Consider the following 26,886-nt stretch of genomic DNA (forward strand, 5'->3'; position numbering starts at 1 on the left):
CCTTCCCACCTGGACAGGTTCCTTGGTGAGGGAACAGGGCGCCCAAAGGGGCTGCTTTTCACCAACAGAGGGTCAGGCTTGTCCCCGCAGCTGGGGCTGAGCCCAGCCTGAGGGAGCGGGTGGTGCGGTGGGAGACCCTTGCTCGTTGCTGTTAGGATGGCTGAGCGCAGGGCAGAGATGTTGCTTCCTCCCTCATCACCTTGCTCTTCCCCTACGTGCTGATTTTCTTGTATCATATGGCAGTTTCTCAGCTAGACCTCTGACTCACAGCCCTCCCTGAAGACCACAGAGGAGCCTTGCCACTGCCTTCGGGGCTCAGTGCAAAATCACCCCTCACCACACCTGCCCCTCTCAGCTGACAGCAAATGCGTGACGGGGTGAGATGTGGAGAGGTAACCAAGCCACAGTCTTCTCGGCGCTGCAGTGGCATCCTGCTCCCCTGGAGCAAGAAGAGACTGTGATGGCACTTGGGGTTTTTACCTTTTTCCGGGGCTGCATCTGTAGCAACCCATCTCATGCACTCAAGCCGCAACCAGCAATGCAGTCCTGTGCGCTTCCTTGCATTGCTTGCTAGCTAAAGAGCTCCTACCTTGGCCCTGGGCATCTGATTTTCACTTTAAAGTTACAGCGCTGTCAGAAAAGCAGGAGCTCAAGCAACTTCACCAGAGCTGGAAAATCAAAATGAATCATTTCAGGTGCAAGACTGAGATACGAAATCTCCACACCCACAGATAAAGGTGCTTGTCAGACACTTCTCAGCCCCAAAGCCTGAATGGTGGATGGGCTCTACCGCATGCCCCGATGGCTAACGGCATGCATGCAGAGGTATGTCAGGAAGGAGCAGGGAGATGAAGAGTGCAAATGAAAATGTTTTTAGTCATGCTGAGAGAGAAACCTCCATTTTTTCCTTTCATTGAAAGAAACACTTGTGCTTTCCCAGAGGTAGTTATCTGAGAGGATATCTAGAAAGGAAAATTAGAAAGGGAAACAGACTGTGGAAAGGCATGTTCCTGTTTGTGCATAAAATTTTAGGGCTACGTTCCCTTAATTAAACAAATCACCAAGAGAAGAGCTACGGAGACCTTTCAGGTGACCCACCCGGTAGGTGTGTCACCATTTATACAATTCGGCAGGGAACAGCACAAAGCAAAGCTGTTGTCCTGCGAGTGCCATCTCAGGAGGTGCTCAGCAGTTAGAGTTGCTCACGTCACGGTTCTGTCACCAGTACAGTAACGCAGGGAGTCTTTCCTTCTCCCAGCAACAGTAAAGCAATCAGTTCAGTTTTTTTCAAAAAAGAATCATTTAGTCCCATTTGCAATATGGATCACTCGGGAATTGCTGAATGGAGAGCTGTTGTGATAGAAAATGGATGCCCTTTGCGGAAGAGCTGAATAAATAGTCAGTGTGGTATTTGCTCTTGCAGAAGTGATGGAGTGAACAGGAAACCCAGTGGCTTTACGTAGAGCTGGTCTCCTGTTCGGGTAGGAGATGACTTTTTTTCAGTCCTGGTTTCTCTGCTTGTCTGAAAATATCCAAGTGCATGAGAAAAAGCAATTCTTACTGGATGTACTTTCGTCTTGGAAAATGCAACATTGTCTACTTTAGTGCCTTTAGCAGTGGAATTTATAATCAGGTAGTTACGTATTTATTAAACGTTGATAATCTCAGAAGAGGTTAAAAAGTACTTTCTTCACCACCAGAAGAGTTATTTCTCATTTACACAAGAGTTCCTAGGTTCCTTCTTCTCAGCCACTGAAATAAAAACAAAATTCAGGCACCAAACTCGGAAGTGTTTTTCTGTGCTTTAATACTCAGAGAGGGTATTTCCCACCCTCTGTAAGTCTTCTGGATGAATCACTGGACTGTGCTGAACCATAACCTGTCTTTGGCTCATTTTTGACAACTGCAAAGGCAGAGCCGGCCTTCTAATCCTCCACGATACCATTTCTCCAGTTAAACGCTGCATTTGCTCCATGAGTTAACGTCTTCACTGGTGGGTTGACCATCTGCCATTTGTTCTCCTCTTTCAGCTCTTCACAGAAACACATGCCGAGTGAAGGGATCTAGGAAAGAAGTTACCAGCACAGTTACTAGCGGGGTCATTGCTTTGCCATGAAAGAGGGGACTTTTTGCTACGGAAGAGAGCAGATCCTGAGACTGTTCTGGGAGGAGAGACCAGGACATTTTGCCACTTCTGAAATGAACTAAAAACAGATTGGAGGCTTGTGGGGTGAAAGCTGAACTTGTGTCATCACCCCACATTCATACTTGGATTTGATGATCAAAATATATTCACTCCTCCTTATGCATCGACAGTGGTAGTAAAAATATATCTAAAGACTGAGTTCTCTGGTTGTACCAAGGCAGACGGTAAGGAAAACTGGGATGAAGAATTCTGCCACTGGTGATAATACACAAATAAAGTAAACAAAAAACCTTGGCGACCAAGTCTCAAGCACGGGCCCCACTTGTGAAGCTGCCAAGAAAACCTTTCTCCACTTCATTCTGTAGCTGAGCACCAAAGTTGTGAACTTAGTGTGACTCAAAAACCACACAGCTTCTTAAAGAGTGACTTATGCAATGTAGCTGCAGGTTACAGTCACAACACCATGGGGAGGAGAGGGAAGACTCTTAGCCCTGTTTCTAAAGGAAGGAGGCTAGCTCCAGATGGAGAGGTTTCCAAATGTGCCTCTTGTCTGTAGGTGTTACCTGGCATTGACTTTTCAGAGGAGTTGGATGAAAATCTCCAAAGACTTAGCTGCTAGTCACATACTGTTCACCAGGAGAAAATCCTTCTTTTGACCTCCAGTGCTTTGCTAAAACTACATGAGATTCCCTTTGTAATGAGAAAGCTAATGTCATTGGTATTGGCATGCAGTTACATGCATGTATCACTGTGTAGCCAGGCTCCTTATTGAAAGTATAATAAAACAAAAAGAAAGCTTCCTGCTGAAAAAAATTCTTACCTTTCGTACTACCTCGGCAAAGTTGCTGCTGTCTCTGGCAGGGAGCCCTATCAGAGGTCGGGTGAAAGATGCCAAGGAAGAGCCATGGCCCACAATGAGGATGACACCTGATATACCAGAGAAAGCGAAGACAAGTAGTAAGGGAGCTGCAGCACTGTCAGGTTACCCGTCAGCAGACAGGTATAAGGCTCTGTTTGGGCTGTTCATCTTTGCAGACCTCTTTGATAAAGTGGCAGGGTGTATTGTACTGGTCAGAAAAAGTCTGGTGTGTTGTAGGCATGCCAGCTAGTGAGAGAAAGCACTTGCTAGGAAAAGAGAAAAAAAAGCTTTCCAGAAAAGTGTATTATCTTATGCTGAGCTACATCCTGAAGTAGAAAGACCAGGCAAAGAGTATACTCTTGCAATTTAGTACTCTACTGTCTTCTGTTTAATTTTGCTTTTTCATTTCTATCCTATAAATTGCATGTATTTTGATTTAGTGTAGCCCAGGAGAAGGACTAAGAGTCTACCTTAAGCTCTGTGCAATACCAACAACTCACGTTAAATGTGCTTCTGTTGCCAAATCTCTGCCTGTTCGTGTTACTGAAAGTGTGTGACAGAATATGCAAAGATCTGAAACCTTTACCTTTGCTGGGGCAGGCAGTGACGATTTGTTTTATAACCGCAGAGGTTCTGCTTATATATTCTTCGTAACTTTCTGATGGCACCAGAGAAGAGAGTGGGAAGGTACCTCTGACAATAAAATCACAAATATATGTTAATCTAGATGAATATGGGGACACTGTTAGCACTATTGAATGACTATACCAGAGAAAAGGCACTTGGACAAGGATGTAGGTTTATCTACTGACTTGGCTGACATACTGCTACCTCAGTTTGCATGGAGCATTAGCTTCCCCCACAGTAATTTCTATTAAATCTTATAGCTGAATCTCATAGCTCATAAAGCACCAGATGCAGGGAAAACCATGCTTTAATAAAACTTGTGGTTTACAGTGAAGATTATTTAAGAAAAGAAGAAAAGCTGTGTCTAAGAAAAGCTGTGCTTTGAGCAATTCTGTTGGCTAGGACCACTGCCCAGGTACGAACTGCAGACTCGCAGAGCAGCCCAGCTCTAGCAATCCTGACTGAGTTCAAACCAGGGCGAGACACTGATGATGTGAATGCTTTCAAGATTTGGCACCTCAGTGTTAGTCTCCTTAATAAACAAAACAAAACAAAATCAACAACGAACAAGGCATAGCTGCATTAGCTAGACAAATGGATAGTAAAGAATTTCACTCCTAGAGTTAAAAAAAAAAATGTTTCCAAGGACATTAATCACAATGCACCACTCCTAAGTAGCTGAGCACTTCTATTTTTTGTCTATTATTCATGTCGTCCTCTTAATCTATCTTCTCTGGGAAGGGGAGGAGTTCACTGCTACAGCTGGCAAATATTGTTAGCCACGTGTTGTGATACAATATAGGGTGTTAATTTTTTTTCTACAAACAACCGCCTCCCTCACCCTGATTTGATTGTCTCCTTATTCAGTGAATAGGCAGGAATAAGATTGGATTAATATATTGCAGTAAGGTATGGTATCGCAGTGTACTTTCACAGGTGAGGCTTCGGTACATTATGTCCGCACAAACTGCAGAAGTAGAAAATAGGTGGTAAAACCATGTGAAAACCTTGTGCGGGCTTCTTAAGCATAGCTAATATTAATCCTGGCTAGGTTGGAGAAGTCTAGATTGGGGTACTCAAAACTAGTCTGCATTTTGGCAGAGCTGCAATTTTTTTTAATGTGTTGTCCTGTTGGCACCTCAGTCCCTTCAGTATTAATGCTGTTATTAACTAGTCATCCTGCAGCAGAACTGAGCATCCCCAGCACTGGCCCAAGTGGTTTCCAGGCTAAATAGCAACAGGAGAGCTCAGCCCAGGCTAAGGTCTCGGTGGGAGTCCTGTGTCCAGCTGTGACTGCTAGAGTGCAAGCGTGATGAGGACCAACGAGAGAAAATCCAGAGGGGAGCAGTGAACAGGGGTCCAGAAAGCACAGCCTACAAGGCAGGATGGGAAGAGTTCGGCTCAGAGGAAAAGGCTGAAGAAGGACATGATAGTAGTCTGCAAAAGGCTGTTGTGAAGAGAAAAGGAAGGGTCTGTCCTCCATGCAAAGGGTGAAAAGGAAAGAAATAAGTGGCTGACACTGTGACTGGCAGTCTTTAATAGCAGGAATGGCAAAGGCAGAGTTTATCCTGCTTTGGGCCAGGGAGCGTCTACCACCCCTCTGCTGCTGTGAGAGCATGAGAGGAGAGAGGCAGAGTTAATCTCAGCCAACCTTAGCTGCCTACAGCTCAGTGTCTGGTTAGGTCAATAGAGACAAGTAAGCCCCTTCAGAGGGCAATTCATGCTATCTTAAGTGTCTGACATATAGGCTATCTGAGATGGAAAATCACTGTCTTGGGAGTCACCTTCTTTCCACCGACAAGAAGGCTGCTAGCTAACCATCACAGCCTAGGCACCCAGCTCTTAGATGCCTGCAACTGGGTGCAGTGAACCTCAAGGTGGTTTCATCTTAGCGCACAACGCATGGGCAGCAAATGCTTCAGCACCACTCACGTTGCCTCTTAGCGGCACTGGCAACAGGAGAATTTGGGTTAGGTCCGCTGCTGACAGGGAACGATCAGGGACTTAACCTAGTTGAAGACTCTCATTTGCAGTGGGTGAATATGGTGAAACCAGCCCTGGGACCTGAGGATTTTGAACCCTGCATGTGATGGAAAGAACCTGGCATCATATGTGCAATTTTATAGCTCATCTATCCTATTTTTGCCTGGACCTGAATGAGCTGTGAGGGGTCTGAAGCCCGTAGTAAGCACTGCTTCAGAGCTTCCCCTCTGAACTTCCCACTGCTCTGCATTTGCACCCTTTTCTATGTGGAAGTTTGAGGCAAGTGATTTTTTATCGAAAAAAATAGGGAAAACACTCGGTTGGTGCCAAAACACACCAGAACTATGATCCAAGAAAATGAAGGATTTTATTCCTTCATGCAATTTCAAATGAAGACAGTTGCTTGGCTGTAAGAAATGCATTAAGACATGAGACGTTTCCTTTCCCCCTTTCTTGTGTATGTGGGAAACCCCAGAGACGCTCACTTTTATTAGCTGAGTAATTTCCTGGATCTGGCTGTGCACTGCAAATGCAGAGCAGCCTGGTTTGCAAGCAAGATGCAGAGCTAGATTGAATGGGAGCCTTATCGCTTCCTGCCCTGCTGTGGTTTGCAAGCACTCAGAAAAGGCATCACCCCTGAAGCTGTGACGGCCCCAAAAAGTCCTTGCTGAGCACAGTGCTAATCTTAGAGCAACTCGAAAGAAAACAACCCCCCTCCCCGACCGAATATGGCACAAAGATCAATTATAGTGAGACACCGTTACCGTGTCTGCCCCCAAAACCAGGACAGCTGGCTCGTGTCGAGCTCACCTCTCTCTCCCCTGACCCTGCGTGGCTCTGCCCCGGGGTGCACGGGCATGGTCCCCTGCTTTCCCTTCCTCTTGTAGCTGTTGCTTCAGTGACACAAACCAGTGGTGTTTCAGGCATGGAGCTGTGCTCCCTGCCACCTCCCAGCCTGGGCTCATCCTCAGCCGTGGGGCAGACCTCGTGCTGCTGCCCTTCAGACCCTAAACAAAGGGCTTACTAACCTTTTCTAAAGTCGCATTTCTTCGTCGCTGAAAAGCAGCGTGTTATTTACCGGACAGGTTATTCTTCACATTTCTAAAGTGTGCTTCGCATGAGCCAAGGGTAAAAACAAAACTGCTGGTACCTGACACTAATGCCTATAATGCAGCTATCCTTGTGCATAACAAACCATGGGCCTGAGCCGGCGCATCTGAAGGAGCACCAAAGCAGGGCTGGTCCCGTACACAAGTACCAGATGTACGTGCATGTGCAGGTGCACTCGCGTGCTACGTGCGCGCACATTCCGAGCGTGTGTGCCTGTCAGAGCAGCAAGCAACGCTGACCCTTGGCACAAGACAGCTGACAGCATATCATATTTTGGGAACAAATCACATAGACTTGGATTTGATCAGAATCACCCATTTTTTGCAGCGTTCATAAAGGTTTATGACAAATAAAAAGATGAAGAGATACCTCAGAGAAAAAAAAGAAAAAGTCTTTAACAGCTAGATACAGAGAAATTACCTGTAACTTGTGTCTATTTTGTAAGAGGCTGCTGCCAGTTCTGTCAAAGTCATGAAGTTAGGAATTACTCTGCTTGCTTCCCACTTGGTCCATTCAAATAGTCCTGGTTCCACCCTGATTTTGACTTTTTGATCTAATTTAAGCCCTGCAAGAACAAGGAATATTTATTAAGAAGAAAAAGGTACACTCCAAGCGCTACATTCGTGCTGTACATTCTACCTTGTTCATTGTAATGTTTTCATTAATGAAAAATAATCACTTATTGTCAAAAAAAAGAGGATCATGTTGATTAAATGAAGCCAACATTATATTCTTGTCTAACTAATGTTAAGGCACTACAAATTCTTACATTATTATTATTATTTCTGGAGTTCTTTTGTGATGATCTGCAAGGTACACAAGAGAATAGAAGAAAAGACCTCAGTAATGTTGCAACCTGAATGAACTTTAGATAGGAAATGTTTTTACCATTTTTATATAGCATTTTGCTCAGTGGTCCTCAGTGGGGCAATAAATTGTCCTACAGTGTTAGAAATGGAATTCTCTTGTCAAAAGACACATTATTTTGTTGATTATTCTCAAGGGAGGTTACTGAGTGGTACTAGTTCCCAGAAGAAATGCACTCCCATTGTAATTGTGATCTAAACATGGTAATGAACTGTGAACCTCTGACAGACCTGTAGGAGGGGACAGGAGAGGAAAAAAGAAGAAAGGGGGAGGGAGGGGGAGAAGAAAGAGGTTCTGCAATATAAAGGAATTAAAATAGAATCATAGAATACCAGGTTGGAAGGCACCTCAAGGATCATCTGGTCCAACCTTTCTAGCACAATCTAGACGAGATGGCCCAGCACCATGTCCAGCTGAGTTTTAAATCTGTTCAGTGTGGGGGAGTCAACCACTTCCCTGCGGAGATTATTCCAATGATTGACTGTTCTCATTGTGAAAAATTTACCTCTCATGTCCAATCGGAATCTCCCTGGGAGTAACTTGTACCTGTTACCCCTTGTCCTCACCATGTGATTCCTTGTAAAAAGGGAGTCTCCATCTTTTTTGTAGCTCCCCTTTAAGTACTGGTACATGTTGATGAGATCACCTCTAAGCCTCCTTTTCTCAAGGCTGAACAAACCCAGTTCTCTCAGCCTATCCTCATACGTAGGCTTCCCAGACCCTTGATCATCTCTGGACCCCCTCCAGCCTGTCCACATGTTTTTTGTATAACGGGGACCAGAACTGAGCACAGTATTCCAGGTGTGGCCTGACAAGCGCTGAGTAGAGAGGGATAATGACTTCTTTATCTCTGCTGGTGATGCCCTTTTTGATGCAACCCAGCATCCTCTTGGCCTTCTTGGCCGCAGCAGCACACTGTTCACTCATGTTGAGCTTCCTGTCCACCAGGACCCCCAAGTCCCTCTCCAGAGCTGCTCTCTAGCCAGGTGGATCCCAGTCTGAGCTGCACTCCTGGATTATGTTTTCCCAGGTGCAAGACGTTACACTTGTCCTTGTTTGTTAAACTTCATAAGGTTCTTGTTAGCCCACTCTTCCAGCCTATCCAGATCTTCCTGCAGGGTGTCTCTCTCTTCCAGAGTGTCTACTTCCCCACTCAGTTTGGTGTCATCAGCAAACTTCATCAGTGTACACTTGATCCCATCATCCAGATCACTTATGAAGATATTGAATAGCGTTGGGCCCCATATCGATCCCTGGGGGACCCCACTTGTGACGGGTTGCCAGTTTGAGAAAGAGCTGTTTACCACCACCCTTTGGGTGCGGCCCATCAGCCAATTCCTCACCCAAAATAGTTTGGCTTGCAAAGGCAAATACTTTCAGGAGAAAGCTGTCTTGCCTGATTCACATACATATCCTTCAGAGCACTGGAAACATTTGCTTTTTGGCTCAGAATATTTTCTAGAAGAGGTGGCAATGGTGATTTGATGAGCAACTACTGATGTTGAATTCAACCTGATGTGAAACGCCTCTGTTTCATATAACATTAGATTCCATTTTAACTAGCAAGGACTACAGTTAATGGGATAGTACTCTCCAGACCATACACATGGCAGCAGGTTTATTACTGCTTATATTACCAGCTAGACAAAACCACCTTGTCTTCCCTGCTTAAATATAACAACAAATAATCACAAAGTTGTACAACTTCTTAATTACTCATCTCAGAGACTTCAGAGAAGTTTGACAAAGACATTTTCACCATGGCAAAAGCACCTGGCTCGTTTTGCTGCCTTACCCTGCAGTACGTGTTGAGCTGTCTGTATGCAGCGGAGTGCAGGTGATGAGTACACGTAGCTGACTGTCACCTCCTGGTCCAGCAGAGCTTCCCCTGGATAGGAACACCAAAGTGAGTTGCTCTTTTGCAAATCATGACAGATGAGAAAGTACTACAAAATACTTTCTGCAAAAAGCAGCTTGGAGCTTTTCAGTTTCATTGACATGGGATACATTGACAGTCCCTTTCTATCCATTTTTTCACACTATCGGCTGACTGAGCTCACTAAAAAACTCATTCTGGTGGCAACAGCAAATTTAAAATGAGTGTTGGAAAGATAATTATGGAAGATTCACTCCAAATCTGCAAACTGCGGTTAGGCATTTGGCTGTCTCCATATATCTGAGTCATCAGAGACAAGTATTTGCACCAGACTTGCCCTGTCACAGCCAGGCACGCTTGCTCAGGGAGCAGAAACAACATCTGGTGAGAGAACTGAGACAGAGTGACCCATACCACCCAGCCGTCAGGTGCCTGTGATGAGGTGACCACACTCTGCTGACGATGAAGCTGCTTCCTCTGGCCAGCCCCTTCACTCCTCACTGCCCATTCAGTGACAACTGCGTGAGACATTAGTCCCTTGCAGACCAGCAGCAGGGCACAGGTAGTGTCGCAGCTTCTTTCTAACTTTGCCAGGAACTGGCAGAATAGGTCTCAAAGATGAGCAACCAGCCCCACTCTCTATTTTACTATTTACCAAGATCTTGCACTGGTTGCCCATAGAGAAGCGTTACCACAATAAGTGCTGCTAGGAAGTTTTTTCTACTGCAAAGCCAGTGTGAGCTTTTGCAGAGGATGAAAGCCTGCTTCCCAAATCCTGACATTTGCAGTAGGATATTATCCAGCTTACCTATAAGCCTTGACTGGAAAATACCACAGCAAGATAAAGGAGGATCATATTCAAAATGCTTCACACTGTCTTTCCTCTTCGGCAGGGTGGAAGGGAGGTTCAGATCTGCTCTGTAGTATTTTCCTGAAACGAGGTGGGACAAGGGAGGCAGCAGCTGAGTGCACAGGTGGCATTTCATTATAATGGCTTCGTTTCTTCTGAATGGTTGGATGGCTGGTTCTGAAAACTCAGCCCAGAGTGACAACTCGACTGGCAAATTAAACAGCTCGAGGCCCGTTCTCCGGCCACGAGGGCAAGTGATGAAGCAGGGCATCTGCCCAAGGAGGTAGTCTCTCGTCCCTCCACCTCAAAAACCCATGCTGTCTGTCCACTGGGGACAGACTATGGTCTGTGCTCTCCTCAAAACGTGCCTGGAAACCATGTGGGCGATGGGGAGCTGCCATCAACTGAGACCACGCCAAGGAGACAGCTAATAACTAAGCAGTTTGGGGGATCGTGGGGCAGTGCCTGAACTGAGATGCCTACAGGATTATTTTAGTACTACAGACATAGTCAGTGTCTCACTGATGAAAAAAACCTGGTGACTGCTGTTACCTTAAAGAGATCACGTTTTAAGGTCACAACACTGGCTTGGAAAATCACCTGTCCTAACAAAATAGCACCTCTTCTGCAAGCTCTGAAGGAGCAAATGGGAGGGAGGAGGGAGAGGACAAGAAATCATGAGAATTCGGGTTTGTGGGGCTCAAATGAAACAAAAATCCCCTCCACATCGATATTCTTTTACTATTGCCAAAATGACAAAATCCAACATTCCCACTGAAGAAAAATGAAACCAATTAATTGATTATGCAGCCGGAAGGTACCACCCTCATTACCTAGTGTGAATTTCACACACTTAATATAGGACATCTCCAGCATAACAAAGGAGACTTTCAACATAAAGCTTTCCCTTCCGAACTCCCACCTTCTTCTTCCCCTCCTTCCTCCTGACACACATTTCCCTGTTCTGGGTCAGTTTTCTTCACCTCAAAACATACTGGTTTTGCAAGAGAGGGCCAAGAAATTCAGCTTTTAATTCAGGTTGGTGCTGACATCTCATTTCCACCATGGTTTGCTCTTGCTCTTCTTCCCCAGGTTTGACTAGTGACGTACTATGACTCTGATCAACAGACCATGGTTCTGACTCAAGCGTGGAAAGGTGGAGGGGTCAGACAACCACCACCTTGTGTGACGAGCGGTGGAGATCTAGTGTTTTGTACATCCGTCAATGAGACACGCATCTGTCAGTATCACAAGATCTTTGTTTGTTCTGCAGATTTTATCCAACATAAACATGGAGGACTTTAGCACATTATGAAATACTGGCTATGTGCAGGTCAAAGCAGTGCTGTACCTGATTTGCAACGTTACTCACTCTTTTGTGTCAGTGTTTACATTTATATGTAGGAGACTGAATCTCTTGTACCCATTACTGGGATTAATTGGTTTTGGTTCTGATTTGCTAAGATCCTTCCATTATCACACTCACCATCTGAAGTCAAGCACTGTTGAAGCCAAGACTTGCCAAAGACCTGATCAACTCTTTCCCCGTGGTGCATCACCAGCACGCCTCTTCGCAGGGTGGCATTCTGAGACAGCTGCGTAAAAAAGATTTTTCATTACAATATTATATATAACCTGCATTAAAAGTCTAGATTCCTGGATGCTCCCTGATGGAGGAAGGAGCAGCAGGCCTGTCCTGGGATGTTTATAACAAGCACAGAGCGGGAGAGAAAGGAGCTGCTATAATAGATGCCTATCTTTAGGACAATACTAAGCCTGACTGGCTCTCTACTGAAGGCAAATGAAACATCCCTGACCTTCATGGGCTACAGATTAGGTTTTAACTCTATGTTTACACTAGTGAAAGGCAGTGCTGATAACAGATCTTTTAATTCCAGTGTGGGAAGGAACTGTAATTTTAATATATATCATATGGTTGGTATAAACAAAAGAGGGAAACTAGCTAAGATTTAAGTGGTAATGCTCTTGTCTACACCAGGACTAACATCACGCTCATCCTTCTTTTCCTAATGAAAACACTACTTTTACACTTTTCATAAATATGTGGCCAAGTCAACAGGAAACCCAGATCTCCTGAGGCCACATTTTTACTCAGACTGCATGGCATTATGAATAAGTTCTGAATAGTTTGGGGTTAGTATACAATGCACGTTAGATACAGATGAGAAGATAAGGAGGAACAGGTCAAAGGCTTTAAAACCTTTTCAGCAGTAACCCATCACAGCGTTACTGCTGCAGCACTGAGGTTAGCGATGTGTATCTTCAGCAGCAGAGAAGGGAATTCTTAAGAAGTGGTATGAGATTTATATTCATGTATTCTGCTAAACACTTGTGTTTCTGCCATGAAACACAAATCAACTGCCCCAAGATCAGAGTTTAAAACTAAGGTTTTGTGGTCTTGCTCTTCTGCTTAGGAGGAACCCAGAGCCTGGGGAAACTCCTAGACTGGAGAAGATGTGCACATCTGCAAAGCATGTTCCTCAGGCCAAGCGGCGGCTCTGCCACAGATCTGAGCTAGATAAGAGAGGCCAAGAGCAATCAAGAGCTGGTGGAAGGACGTGTGACTCGTGCAGAAGTTTCTGTCGTACAGTCATACACACAGCGTCCTGGGAGGCCCCAGGATGGATGTTCCCTCAAGGTGCCCTCAGGTTTCTCTGATGTTAACACAAATGAACCTGGGGTTATCCCCCAGCACATTGAGAAGAGAGGCCGTGGGGCCAGCAAGCCCAAAGGGGTTTCTGCAGCATGTCAGTGTGCCAGAAAGGACTGTTTTGGCATCCCTAACAGTCAGAGCCAATAAGGCAGTACAGGTGCAAATGTGCTGTAGGTAAAAAAACAGAGGCCGTATTTGTTTTGCTCTTCCTACCAGAAGACCAGTGGAAAACCTGGGAAAAAATGATACACTTTGATTTTGAAACTGGGACAAAAATGTAATCCCGTCAGTGCTGCTAACCTTTCCAGCTAGCTCTTCTCTTGCTGCAGTTCTATGCAGTTATTTGCATTAGCTATGTATCTAAAAATACAAAAGAAGATGAAACATTTAAATGTGCTAAGATGTGGGACGACATAAACCACCAAGGTGACATCCATAGAATCTGGACATAAAAGTAACAATGAACAATGAGCCTAATTCTGCTCTAGTTACTCTGTTATGAACCCATGTGAAAGTCAGGGAAAGTTGTGCCTGCGTCTCACTTGTCAGACTTGTTGCCATACCTCTGCACAGCTTGCCCAGTAAGGCTGTGCACAGAGAAACCTGAGCGGAGAACTCATATGTTGTGCTATTATGACAAGAACGGAGAGAGTTTCATGAAAGAAGGTAAGAGTAATATACATCATGCATGTTACAAAATATTTATATTATACCATGCAGTATAAGCATATGAGTGTGTGGGTGTATATATATATGTGTGTGCATTAAAACATAACATGAAAATGTTATGAAATTAAAAGGGAAGATACTATTAAATTTACTAAATGCTTTTAATTAATAGTATATCTGCACAAGCACATGGCAAAGATAAGAAATGGAAGAAAACAATTACCTGAAGAGAAAGTACATTGGTTACGCTCCTTGACATATTAGGATTATGCACTTCTCCATTCAGCTTTACATTAGGTTCATTTTCAGTTTGGGTGGAGAATCTTGAAGCTGTTGCAAAAACATATTCCCTGTAGAAAAAGCAGAAGCAACACACACACACAAACATAGGGGAGCACACACAAATAGAAGGGAGTCATGATTTTGTCTACAGACGTGTAAGTCAGGATTCATATTCCATTCAATATTTTTTGCACACTTGCAATCCACTTCATCAGTTTGTTCTTGATTTAGAACCTACCCAGTAAAAATCAGGCTAAAATAATATGAACTGATGGCATATATTGGGTGTAACCCTGCTAAAGTGTGATCTTCAAACAAAAAATACTATCCGGTTGCCTCCTCTCTGTCTCTGAGGACCGAGCAAGAAGTGCACCTACACCTCCCTGCTTAGAAAAATCAACTCTAATCTACAAGTAGCATCAGCCGTGCTGTCAGCTGCAGAGCAAAGTGCAGGAAGCCAGACAGATGCCTGCTGATACAGAGTAAATCAACAAGATGAGGGTAGGCTCAAGGTGGTGGAGTAACCTTTGTGTGGTTTCATTTCAAGTTAACTTTGCAAGCTCTTGAAATGAGAAAAAAGAAGAAAGAAGAAAGCAGTGAGCCAGGCTGAAGGCTCAGCCTGCCTGGCAGAACGCGGTCTTTTAAAATTCATGAGGATGTTCAGGTTGTTCAAAAGCAAACAGGGGTGATCCCTTGAGCAGCTGAACTAATGAACTCTGCGTGTCTGTGGGTGTGTGTCCTATGTCTTTTCTTCCAGAAGTTTCAGCATGCCCCCCAGGCTCCCAGGACCCCTCTCTCCTCTGCCCACACCACCTCCAGCTCCCACCTGGCAGCCCACAGCTCACGGCAAGGAGGAACGCTGCCACGGCTCCCCAGCAGGAAAAGTGGCTGATGTAAAGCAACACCCACGAAACCCCAACTTACCTGTGCTTAACCCACGTGTCTGACTCGTTGGCCCTCTCAGTGTAGTTTTCGGGAAGAAAACCCCTGCAGCCGGTCCGATGCGAGGTCCCGATCACCCAGCCTTCGCTCACGTCAGACTGCTGCGTTGGGTCAACGTAGATGAAGTCCCCGGCGTTGATCATGAGTTCATCGATGTTCTGGGGCTTGTACTGGAAGAGGGCCCTCAGCGTCTGGGGGGAACACACAGCAGGGTCAGGCTGCTGCCCGGAGCCCGCTGCTGCACGTGCCGCAGCAGTTCAGGGGATGCTTGTTCAACTCTCTACTGGACACAGTGACCTGTACTATTTTCCACTCTGCAAGGTGCTCTTTAATGGCACTTCAGCAGAGAAAAAGGAAGACACTGGCACATTTGCAGTCTGTGTAAAAATAGGCACTTAGTTTTCATAAAAATACTTTTTTCCTGTAACTAGTACAGATTTATTTGAAAGCAAACAGCAAAAGCGTTATCAGCTATTTTTGTGACTACTTGCAGCTCTCCTGAGTGTGACCAAAATCCAATATGAGACTTGTGACAAAGCGATATACTGATCTGACTGAAAAAGGTTGTCATTCCATAATTTAAATTTGGAAATGAGAACCGGAAAAATGTTGACTGGTTTTAACGAAGAGTCTGTTAAGCAGAAAATCATCAGCGAGAACTGTGCCCTGCTCACTGATATTTAATCTGTGAAGTTTTCATCACGGCTGGAACAATCGAGAAAACTAATTTTGCTGAATGGAATTGTACTGCAAAGCTGTGATCTGACAAATCGTAGCAAATATTCAAGGATCATAATTTCCTGTCACTTTTATTTTCTCCTGTCATGGTAAGATTAGTTTTTTCTGCTGGAGTTTGGAATTAGACCTTGCTGACATGCAGGTCAAGCAGCCTACCATAAAGGTATCTTCTACTGATTCATGAGTACAGTTTTTCAGCCCAAAGAGGTACTTGAAACAACCATGCTTTTTGGAACACGGTACTGTGCATGCACTAATTTTCTTCATGAAAGAAAAGGCAAGATGACTGTAGCAAAGAGCCTGACCGCGGGCTCAGGAAATTAAGTAAATTAAGTACCTGGTAATGCACAAAACGCATGTCCCGTGAGTAGAGAGCAGCTACCCACTGGCAGGTCTCCCCTGGGTTAATGCATTTGGCCAATTGTTCCAAAGTCTTCTGATGGTGAGGATAAAACTTGTGAGCCAAGGTAAGGTGGAGCTGCTTTAGGCAGGGCTTCACCTGGCAATCTAGGAATGAAACAATCACGTCACAACATAGAAGCGAAGGTCATGTAAAACTCTTCTTGTTTTGTGCTACATGCTTTGCATGATGCAGGAAATATCATAGTAATTAGTAGTAGAGTAGATCATGGTTTTGATGAATAATGGTTTTGCAGAATGTCATGGTTTTAATCATGCCAAAAGAATTCCAAATCTGGACTGGATTTGCTCCCTGGCTTCAGCTGGGAGGAAAAAATGAACAAGGCTTGAATTCTTCTCCCAGTCTGAGAAGTATTGAACTCGTTTCTCCCAGATGAAGCTATGCTGGGGCTGTGTCCCTTCAGTCTCCACTGGTGATGCAATTTCCCTTGGATGTCACTGGAGTGGGGATTAGGACCTATTTCTCAAAGATGCTGTCGGACCATCAGGCTAGGCCATAGCACCATGGGGATGGAGGTCTGGGAATAGAAAGTATTATATCCCTGCCCTTCTTGGATATCCTGATCGATGGCCTATTAAGTCACACAGCCAATCATTTCAGCTTCTAGACAAAGCACTGTGTCTTCAAAGTCTAAAATATGCTCCCCAAGCCATATTGTTTTCAAATCTGTAGGAGGAAAGGGTGCTTGCCGGCAGTAAAACATCAGCTAAGCTCCCTCGGAGGCACAGATGTTTTCAGTACCATGCCTAAGCATTTGTGCTATGACCCACCCATTTCCCCTCTGATGTTGGTCCTACCTGCCAGGGACGAAGCCTCTGACGAGAATGCCAGAGCAAACTCTTTGAGGATATTTGCATGGCTGTCACCAATGAAGAAGCCAAGGTAGCTGGTGGATGAATGTAGTGATAGGGAAATGGATGGTGGAAAGCACTGTGAAAAACTGTCACCAACTTTCTTTAAGGTGTCATACAATAATTCCACTTTCTGGTCTTCACACTGAAAGAAAACAGAGGAGGAGCAGGCTTTACCCACCGACTCAACAGCCACTCTCATAACCTGTGGTGTACAGTAGCACCAGAAAACAGTGCAGGCATTAGACTTCCTGAGAAAGACAACACACCTAAGAACTTGCCTGAAATTCCTGGCATTAAAATCAGTAATATTGGGCAGTTTGACCACCACAGTATCCTGGTGCTATAATAGGAGATCGAGCCTTCTACCAGGAGGGGTATCTAGCCTGGGTAGGAAAGAGCCAAAACATTTTGCCGTCTGACAGGTGTACAGTAACCTGCCTGAAATGAGGTAGGGATCATGATTTGCCTCTTCAATTCTAAGTAAGATTTTGTGTTATTGTTATCCTACAGTCCTTAGCTGAAATTGCTCCTGCTAAAACTTCAAGATCTCAGATGCTGAGCAACATACCTAGCAAAATTCATAAGGCATCTTTGTCATTATGATCCTTAATGCTCAAATCACAGCAAATGAAAGGATGGTACAGAGCTATGCTTCCACAAAAAAAGCGGCAATTAAGCAATTTAAGAAGTGAAGAGACAAAGGTGGAATTTGTGCTGTCCAGCTAAAGACAGGAACATTAATGATGATCAGTTTCTGCGCTGCTTTATTCTCCTCCACAGAGCTATTTGCTCCATTTAGCCCTGACACTGGGTCAAGCTGCTGAAGGGGAAGAGCAGAAGAGAAGAAAGGAGCAACTCCTGCTTAGACCATCTTTCTCTCTTGAGCATTTATCAGGCCACGGGGAGGAGGGGTGCACCAAGGGGCACCGGGCAGCCTGGGCTGCGGGGCGACGGGGGGGTGGGATCCTGCACCAGGGCGAGTGCCATGCAGCAGGCTCCTCTGGGGACGACGAGTCCGGGAGTTGCAAAAGACGTGCGGAGTAGGGAAATAGGAGAGGGCCAGGTCGGGAGAAGGAGGTGGGAGCCAGGTCAGTGAGTCTCGCTTTCTGCCTGTGAGGTGCCCAGGTCAGCTCTTGCTGACAGCCGAGGAGCAGGGAACAGCACTGGAGGGTGCATTTATCCCTAGAAATATGCTACCTGAAACGGGGCTGAGATGTGCGAGGTGAGGATTGCAATTCAGTTGTCTCTTCCAGGGGCAGGCCTTTAAACCTGACACCTTTCAAGAGCATGGCATTTGTTATTAATTAATGATTTCTATTCTGTATACTTGTGATTAATGGCCACACAGTACCATTCAATATTTTGCAACAAAATACTCTTATTTTCACTGTCTATACTTAGTGGCATGGTTTAGCATAAAAGTATTATTAACAGAATAATTTTTGTCCAGCTGCTCTAGCTCATGCCTGTTTTAGCACATCTCAGCTGCAGCTGATGTTCATGTGCTGCCCCATCAACATGCGAAAACTGGATTCTAGGTGGCTCTAGAGTCTTTCCAGACCAGTGACTCTTCGCTGGTCTTTGCTGATACTGGCACATTCACTTATGCAGGAGAAGCAGCTCTGCTGTGAAGTTCTCTGGCGGGTTAGTCAGCATTCAGAAGGCCACCTAGGAGGACAATAGCATCTCTAGAACCAGAAAAGAGCCCACCAGGAGTCCAGCTCAGGAGCCTAACTTCCATGTCAGATTATTGAGAAGTGACTGAATTGCACTGCTGGACTCCAGTCTGGCTCCCCTTGCTCCTTCCCTCCCTGTGCATTCTGCTTCTGTGTTATGAAATATCCAAGCTTCAATAGAAAGGGTAAAGCCTGGGACATGCCACCATAGCAATGACCTTCTGGCTGGGGCTCTCTGGGGAAGGCAGGGGTTTCCCTGAGATTCCCATAGGCATAATACCAAAGTTGTCTACATCCTATGATAACACTGTCACTGCTGCACAGCTGGCTGAAGGCAGCCACTGCTGCCCTGGACAGCAAGGTTTAACATCCTAGATCGATGCAGTAATGAGCATGGTCTCTGAAGCCTGCCAATAGCTGCATATGGGGAGAAGTGCTTCCTACTGGCAGGTCCATGGGCAGCCTGGACTGCGCAGGGTTGTTCTAGATAGATGCAAGATGTGTCATTCAGCTACCCCAAAGCATCCGACTGGCCCCAGCATCCAATTTTTAGGTATGCCAAGGCCTAAGGTGGGTAGCTAAAGTGGGTGGTGGGAAGAAAGCCCCTGGTGCCTATGCAGGGGCTGAACACTCAAATATTAAGCAAGCGCGCCTGGCCCTGGGTCATGTCAGTTTGATCACCAAGGAGAAGTTCTGGTTTAAGACGATGGCAGGTGGCCCAGTTTCACCAGTAGTTGATATATGACCCTTGCACGTCTTTTGTGCCTTACCGTGAAGAAATCACAGAGAGTGATGTGTGGAAAAATCTCATGGGCTCTGTTTTTCCCGCACTGGCGCTTGCTCTCCTTCCAAAACTCTTGCAGGTAGTTATGCAAACGGCCGGTGGGACACAAGTAAAGAGCATACTCCTGAGGGATTGGGTCATCCAAAGAGGGATCATTGCAGTGGGAGTGCAACCTGAAATCAAGACATATCACAGAGAGTAAGTGCGTGCACCGCTTACTCTTGTTTCCTGCGGTTGAAGGCATCCATAGTAGAGACGAGATAAAGGAAATACAAGGTTGTTATTTGCTTACCAATGAAAAGCTAAAATAAAAGCTCCTTACAAATTTTTAGTACTAACTAATAGAGAATAGGGTTTTTCCTGCTTATTTTTTTGTGTACTTTACATTTTATTATGTGCCTTCGCTTCTTTCAATGTCTGAAAATGAAAGACAAAAAGATTTTTTAGGGTTTTTTGGGTTATTTTTCCCCTTTTTTCATGACTGGAAACAGAGGACTGGAGGATAAAAAAGAAGCAATGGGTACAAAATGTTGAAGAATGACAAAATGAAAACTAACTGAAGATTAAAAAAAATACTCAAAAAGAGTTAACCTTTTTATTCAGCCCTAATAAAAGCAAACAAGACAAATCAGAAAATGCACAGGCAAAGATCAGAAACTCGCATCCCATGTGATGACATCCTTCACCTTGTTCTTCACATGCCGTATGTTTGGCTTTGCAGCTGTTGGATTGGGAGTGATTGATTGTTGGAAAGAGTGATAGCATCCCTGACAAAAAATTATTTGGGAAGAACATGCCGTTCTCAAATGTCTCCTCTGGCTTTTCACAGAAAAAAAAAGAAAAAGGCAATCAAACCAAGCAAAAAAAAAAAAAAAAAGCCACAACAAAAACCAGAATAAAGTGCAAGAAAAGACTGGATTTAATTTGAAGGTGGATTAAAGCAAAAAAATCAATTATCAGCATATGAATTACATATGAATACTCTGTGAGAGTCTTGGTACAGAGGAAAAAGCTTTGTAGGGATCAAGGCTAACAAGTGATTTTGACTGTAATGATGATAACGACCTCCCTCTGACCATCAGCCTTTCAGCTTATTTTATAATGAGCTTTTCTCAAGGGAAGAAGGGGCTGTTTGCCTTCAGCCATGGCCATTTAACTCCATGCTGTTCCTGCATGCATTTGTAACTCCAGCCATGGGTTTACAGATATTTTCCCCTATTTCCTTCTTCCTTTCCTTCGGGATGGAGAGTCCAGGTTCCCGCCTCGGGCCCCGTGCCTGTTTCCCATGGGTGCACGCCACGAGGTGTGAGCGCTGTGCCGAGGCAGGAAGGACATTGACCCCGCGGGTGCCTCCGAGCGCCTTCCCAGACATGCACCAGTGCATGACCACAATCCTGGCTCGGAGCCCGGGAACGCCTTGCAGAGGCAGTGAGCAGACCTCGGCAGCCATGGCCATAAATAAGCAGGAGGCTTAAAACTGAGGAGAGAAGTGTCTGCCCAGAGCAGCCAGTCCCATGAATTCACTAACACCACTGTGGTAAAAGTAGCTGCTTCTGCCCAAGACTGCCCTTCCCTCCCCAGCTTTTTTGATTTACCTTGGACCTTCTGCAAATAACCTTGCTTCCCAGAATAAGTAGAAATACAATTATTTCTTTCTCTATGTGAACAAAAATTAAAAAAAAAAAGAACTTAGATGCAGGGGTTTTTATGACAGCTAACTTCAAATTCAGTGACAGAATCAGCACACGAACAAGGATTTTTAGCCAGGTTTAATGTGAAAGCACTCCTTAGAAATCACAGGTACTTACCATTTTGCAGCATCTTCTATTGTCTTTTGTCCAGTAGCAGCCAAGGCTTTTAGCCTAGAAAAAATACAAAATGGATTCATCAGAATAACAGAAACAAAACTCCTAGAAAGTAAAGAATGGACATGCTATGGTCACCAAGTTTGTTTTCCAGCACACACAGGACCTTTAACAACTAGGTTATTCCTGGCAAATATTAACATTCTTGAAGCCCTCCAGATAGTTTTTTCCATTGCAGGTCTTTAATTCCTTGAAGACTGGTAACCTGTCCTCCCCACAGGGTGTCGTCCTTTGTGTTCTGGAGGTGGTTCCTTAGCAGCCCTACTGACTATATGGATTTCCTTAGGGTTGGGTAAACCATCCATCCATGCACTGTAAGAGCAAGGTTTGCTCAGTTCATAGGATAATGTTCTGGTTCAAGATGCCAGGCCCAAGCCCATACATATAAACAAAGCAAAACACACTTATATAGGGGTTTGAAAATAGGGACTGAGGATCTTCCATAGGCCAGTGGAGAGCCAGATCTAAGCCACCCGTTCAGTCCAAGATGAGGGACAATATCTCACGTTTCTCTCTGTTAATGCAACTGACATTCTCTGGGATCGGATTTGGTTCACATTTCCTTTTCTCACTAGAGTTTTCAAAATGCCAACTATGTGCTTCACATGAACAAGTCTTTGTGATTAAACACTAGGTGACAGGTGTTCCAGTGTTTAAGCAGCACCTGCAGCCATGAATCCCATTTCCAACCCTGTAACCCACCTACAAACTTCTTGGAAGAGACATGAAGGGGAAATGGAGACAGAGGACATGGAGGAAAACCTGCTAAATAACTTGGCACCTGCTCGTCTCTTTCCTTCTCTCTTGAGGCCATCCTTTCTGGCCACTGGGTCCTGAGGGCATTGATTCATTTAGTCTCGTCACATTTTTATCCTCCATCCATCCCGGTGACACCTGAGCACGCATCAGCAGTGCAATGAGTGCATTAAGCAGCAGGACTCAGGTTTGTCCTTGGTGCTTCCTCCTAGCCTTCTGTCTTCTCTCTAGTGCAAAAACTACACATGGGCTTGTTAAAAACATTTAAATGTACTTATGTGTATGTGCGACCATGCCTGGCTCTTTAGGGAGGACTTAACATGGATGAGGGCTAACCTGAGTCTTTCCACTCAAGCTTTACCTTTTACCTTTCTTCTCCATAAAGTAAATCAACTACCAGGGCAAAATCAATGCAAAGCAATGAGCTACCTAGTCTAAAACTAGCCTGTGTCCTCTGTGACTGAATAGTGCACATTTTCTTTCCACACCTTTGCTGGCTTCCCCTTCTGCATCACATCAAACACGAACAACCTGTGTTTTTGTCGTTCTCCCCATGCAGCCCTTCCTGCCATATCGAGTTGAAATGTCAGTGCCTGCCACTGCTTGGCGAATGATGCCAGACTTTGTCAACCACTTGTTACCGCTCAGAGTGTTTTACCGCTTCATGCCATGCTGCTCCTCCCTCTTGGAGACAAGCCCTGTGCAAACAGCCCTGAAGCCAAATGGAGCTTGACTTCAGCTTTTCTTTACCATAGGGCCTGCGAAATCGTAAATGTAGCAAGACAAGCGAGACCTGAGACCATGGACTCTCATGCTGCTCAGGGCTATCTCCTTGCTCCCTTGTGCTCCTCTCTGTGCCTGTTCCCACCTTTTGTCTCATCATATATGTTGGTTGTAGGATGCTTTCCAGCAGGGTCTGTAGAGCCCTTAGCATCAGGAGAGCATTAGGCTGTTGCTAGACATCCTATGCTTCAAAGATGAGCAGTGAAGATTGAAAGATAATGCATAGAATAAATTCTGTATATACCAGTTTCTCACAGATAGAGAGCAGGAATAAACCATTGAAAATCTGTTTTAAAAATAGTGTCTTTACAGTGAGAATAAACAGCTCTTCCCTAAAGCAGAAACTGCTGACACAGTTCGGTTCTGTGTAAGCACCAGAGGAGGCCCATTTTGTTGATCTGATGCTAGGCTTGGTCCCCACATATTTGGTTTTTGTTCTTTAAGGAAATGTTGCTGTGGCATGCTGGTTCTATGTTATGAATGATTTTGTAATATTTCCATCCAGCCTCGTTTTTCTCTGGCCAGGACATTTCAAAAACACAACTTTTCAGTACTTTCATTTATGGTTCAATCCAGGAACTACAGAGACAGCTAAAAGGTTTTATAAAAATGCAATCAAAATTTTGAAGGTCTTAAAGTTAATTAAAGCAAATAAATTAAAAAATAAAGTGCTTTTGGACATTTTGTCATTTTATGTCAATTTGCACAGTTCCTCTGCCACTGCTTCTTCGTTTTGACCTGGGAAGCACAAAGCCATCTCAGTAACAGCAGAAAGTGTTTCGAAGAGAATTTGAAGAACTTCACATACAGGACAAAAAATTCCAAAACTAGCCATTACTTTGGGGTGACCAAACTTATAGTATTACTAGAGAAATGATGAGCCAGGTTTTCAGCTGCACAGCTAAAATTCCACTGCGCATAACTGGGAACATGGGACCCACAGTTTCCTTGTAAGCAGTGCCCATAATGTCTAAAGTTGATCTGCTAAACACAACTCTTCCTAAAAAAGCAACACAGCACTTACAAATGGAGCCTTTTCAACTTGTTTAATTTTCAGTCAAAAGGGAGAGATATTGCTCTCCTTTCTAAAATATTTTTATGAGTTCTTTGACATTTAAATAAAAAGATTTATTTTTTGAACATTTGAACCGAAGTGTCCATATTTGCCCTTCAGAAGTTGGAAAATCCTCCCCAAAACTTCCCTGTCCAACCAGAGTGATGTTTGGGGGAGGAGTGACCACCACGTTTCTTTTTTATTAGCTTGGTTAGATGCCACCAGTTAATCTCTTATCCATTGGGGTTGCCAAGAATAGTGCCTCATTCTTTACTATTACATTTTCCAGGTAGGACATGCTTTTGGAACATGATCTTGATTCAAGACAGGAAGAAAAATTGACAGACTTATGTGGCATCTTGTTAAGGAAAGCTTACTCTTTTAAAACTGTTTCCAGTCACAAAATCCAGCAGATCTTTGCCAGGCCTGAAACAACTTTGGGTAGACGTTACATCCACGTTTAACTTCCTTATAGTAAAAGTGATAAGCAGAAAAAATGAAAGAGGATATATCCCAAGGGCAAACTATGGACATCAACTTCTTAACTCATTGTGAAGCCTCTCAACCTGAAGATGTGGAAGGGCGCATGTCTTCAGATATACACAGTATTTATAAAAATGGATACAGAGAAGGTTGTTTTTGCAATATGAGCAATACGCACTGCTCTACAAGAAATTCAAAGCAAGATGGGTCTGGCCCCTGTATAGGGACATCACCCCCAGGCAGCAGCATGCTCGCTTGATCCTGCCTGCTGTCAGGTTCTTATGAGAAATACCTCTTATATCTTAAATACCTCTTATTGTGCAAAGGCAGCTGAACACATTACTCACGCGATATGAGCCGTGAATCCTTTGGCGAGGAGAGACTCAAGGAGTACAGAGGTGCTTTTGCTCCTGTGCTTGTTGGACACCTTTGCGTACAGCTGTGTCTCAGCCACCGCCATCTCCTCTAATCTTCCCCTGGCCATGTGCTGAGTGCTGACAGAAACTGGGAGGTGGGAGGAGGGTGCATGGGAGGGAGGGAGTAAGAAAATGAGAGAGAGAAAGAGGCAGCTAAAATAAAAAAAACCTCAAACCTCTTGTGATCTTTTCTGACAAAAGCTGACATCCTGTTTTCGTAGCATCTGCATCTCTGAATTTTTGTTTTAGGGTGGCTAAAAAAGCAAAAGCTATCTGCAGGCTTTTCCCATCCACCCCAGCAGAACAAGACTAGTAGTCCAAAGGTGAACACCACAGTCAGGGTGGACTTGCTGAAGGGTCTGGGATGGGATCTTTTAGCCTTTCATTTTAAATTGTCTTCTGAAAGCCAAGAAATCCACCTGAGCTGCTGCTGCAGCGTGGGGGAGGCAAGCGGGGATGTCTTGCAGCATGTAAGAAGTTAGTCTGTAGACCAAATTCTTTCCTTTTGGGCTTGATTTTCATGTCCTCCCATCCCTATCGTACATGGCTCCTGCTTTGGTCTTCTCAGCCAAAGGCGATGAGCTGGCCAATTGTGCAAGGTCAAACCCAATGTCCCACCTAGACATCATGCCCCGACGCTGGGATTGGAGCAGCTCAGGGTGGCAGCAGGGACAAGCCTGTCCTTTCTGGTGGTGCTAGTCCCACCATGGGCACCTTTGTAGAGCTGCACTGGCTGATCCCCAGGGTTTTCAGCATGATGAAATGGTTGGAGACAATTTTCTCTGGCCTGGGCTGTTCTCATTGAAGGTACCACCGCTCCCTGGAGAGGACAGGACATCTCACCCTGTGGACTGAAAGGGTCACCTGAACTGCTGGTCTCCTGAAATGAGCCCTCACTTTCTCCCCCTTGGCTGAAGTTCCCCTTGGGGCAGCTGGCCAGCTTGGGCTGCTTCTCCAACCGTTTGTCTCTGAAGCCCAGTGGCGAGAGCATCAGAGCACTGTGAGCAACTCAAGAAGTGCAGCTTGCTTTATACATCCTTGTCTGTTTTCTTTTTTCTTTTTTCTTTTTTCTTTGTCTTCCCCTGTATTTCCCATTTACAGGGAAGGCTGCTGAAAGAGTGGCATAAGAGATGATGAAGAACTCTTGATGTCATGGCCTAGATGTGAACAGTTAACAGGATCGTGACATGGTGTCCTCTCCTTTGGATGTGCCTGTTTCCATCGTGCACGGCAAAGGGACTGAACAGCTTCCCTCATTGCAGCCGTGTTCCAGGGACATGGGTTTTGTAATGGAAAACATTCATTTCTTCCCTGGCCTCTCAGAAGCCTTGTTTCACTTACACTACTGTGGCTTTTTGCTTCATCTCTCCTCCTCCTTCTTCCCTCCACCCTCCCTTCTGTCATCAGTCTCTCTTCTTAGTTAAAAAAAAAAAAACAAGCTGAATTATTACTGCTCTTGAGCATTTTATGAAGCTGAGCATACATTTTCATTTTCTAAATCCCAGAGTACAGATGAGTTGATACTTCAGAAACATGAGATGTTTGCAAAGTACTTGAAAAGTACTTTGCAAAGATGCTTGTAAAGTACTTCCAAAATATTGTGCAATATGTAATTATAAAAGTTAGCCATAACTAAAGCATGGGTTTTTTTCAAAAACCCTCTTTAAGTGTGCTCTTTGCTGCAAGCACACAGCAAAGGCTAAACCAAGTGAAGGAAGAGCAAGGTGAGCCTATAGGCCTTGTGTGCTGAAGAGACGAAGCACCTGGGGCTTCTGCCGTCTGCCGCCCACAGCTATCAGCAGGCTCCTCTTCTCAGCTGCATGAGTTTTGATAGAAGATGAGCAAGTGTGAGCCTGTGCAGTTCGTGGTGCTCCTTTGCTGAGGGGTTACAGAAAGGTTTGCAAATACTGCAATATTACCTGACGCTCTTTGGCTAATTAAAAAGCATGCTGAATTTTTATCTTCCTTTTTCCGTAGCCATGCCATCGGGGGCTACCCGATACCCCTCAGCAGGTTGAATTACACAGGCTGCTGCCATAATGCCGTATGCAACAGATGACTGAATGGGCAGCTCAGTGAAAACCTTTCCAGAGCAGACTGGCTTAGCAACCTCAGAATTTCCTTTTGGTTTCTTTTGATAATGAAGAAAGAAAACAATTTTGCTTTTAACT

The 26,886-nt window shown here is 44.7% G+C and overlaps 1 protein-coding gene across 1 annotated transcript; it reads right to left on the reverse strand.

The window, feature by feature from the left end:
• Nucleotides 1-1,160: 1,160 nt before the first annotated feature.
• Nucleotides 1,161-24,772, reverse strand: UBASH3A (ubiquitin associated and SH3 domain containing A). The gene is made up of 14 exons (XM_082303952.1): nucleotides 24,647-24,772; nucleotides 21,167-21,220; nucleotides 19,345-19,531; nucleotides 16,842-17,040; nucleotides 15,961-16,130; nucleotides 14,868-15,076; nucleotides 13,885-14,011; nucleotides 11,805-11,913; nucleotides 10,277-10,399; nucleotides 9,388-9,480; nucleotides 7,146-7,290; nucleotides 3,592-3,698; nucleotides 2,967-3,073; nucleotides 1,161-2,063 (listed from the first exon to the last, which is right to left on the reverse strand). The coding sequence occupies exons 1-14, from the start codon at nucleotides 24,757-24,759 to the stop codon at nucleotides 1,926-1,928; spliced, it is 1,881 nt and encodes a 626-aa protein (XP_082160078.1). The 5' UTR covers nucleotides 24,760-24,772; the 3' UTR covers nucleotides 1,161-1,925.
• Nucleotides 24,773-26,886: the final 2,114 nt, after the last annotated feature.

This window comes from Platalea leucorodia (genome assembly GCF_965183815.1).
Source record: "Platalea leucorodia genome assembly, chromosome: 2".
In the NCBI taxonomy this organism is placed as follows: domain Eukaryota; kingdom Metazoa; phylum Chordata; class Aves; order Pelecaniformes; family Threskiornithidae; genus Platalea; species Platalea leucorodia.

Excerpts from the sequence above, each read along its gene's own strand:
- UBASH3A (XM_082303952.1), bottom strand. The coding sequence starts at position 24,759 with ATGGCGGTGGCTGAGACACAGCTGTACGCAAAGGTGTCCAACAAGCAC. Across the intron at positions 3,699-7,145 it reads AAAATAGACACAAGTTACAG|AGGTACCTTCCCACTCTCTT; the intron begins GTAATTTCTCTG and ends TTTTATTGTCAG. Across the intron at positions 2,064-2,966 it reads TTGCCGAGGTAGTACGAAAG|ATCCCTTCACTCGGCATGTG; the intron begins GTAAGAATTTTT and ends CTTCTTTCCTAG.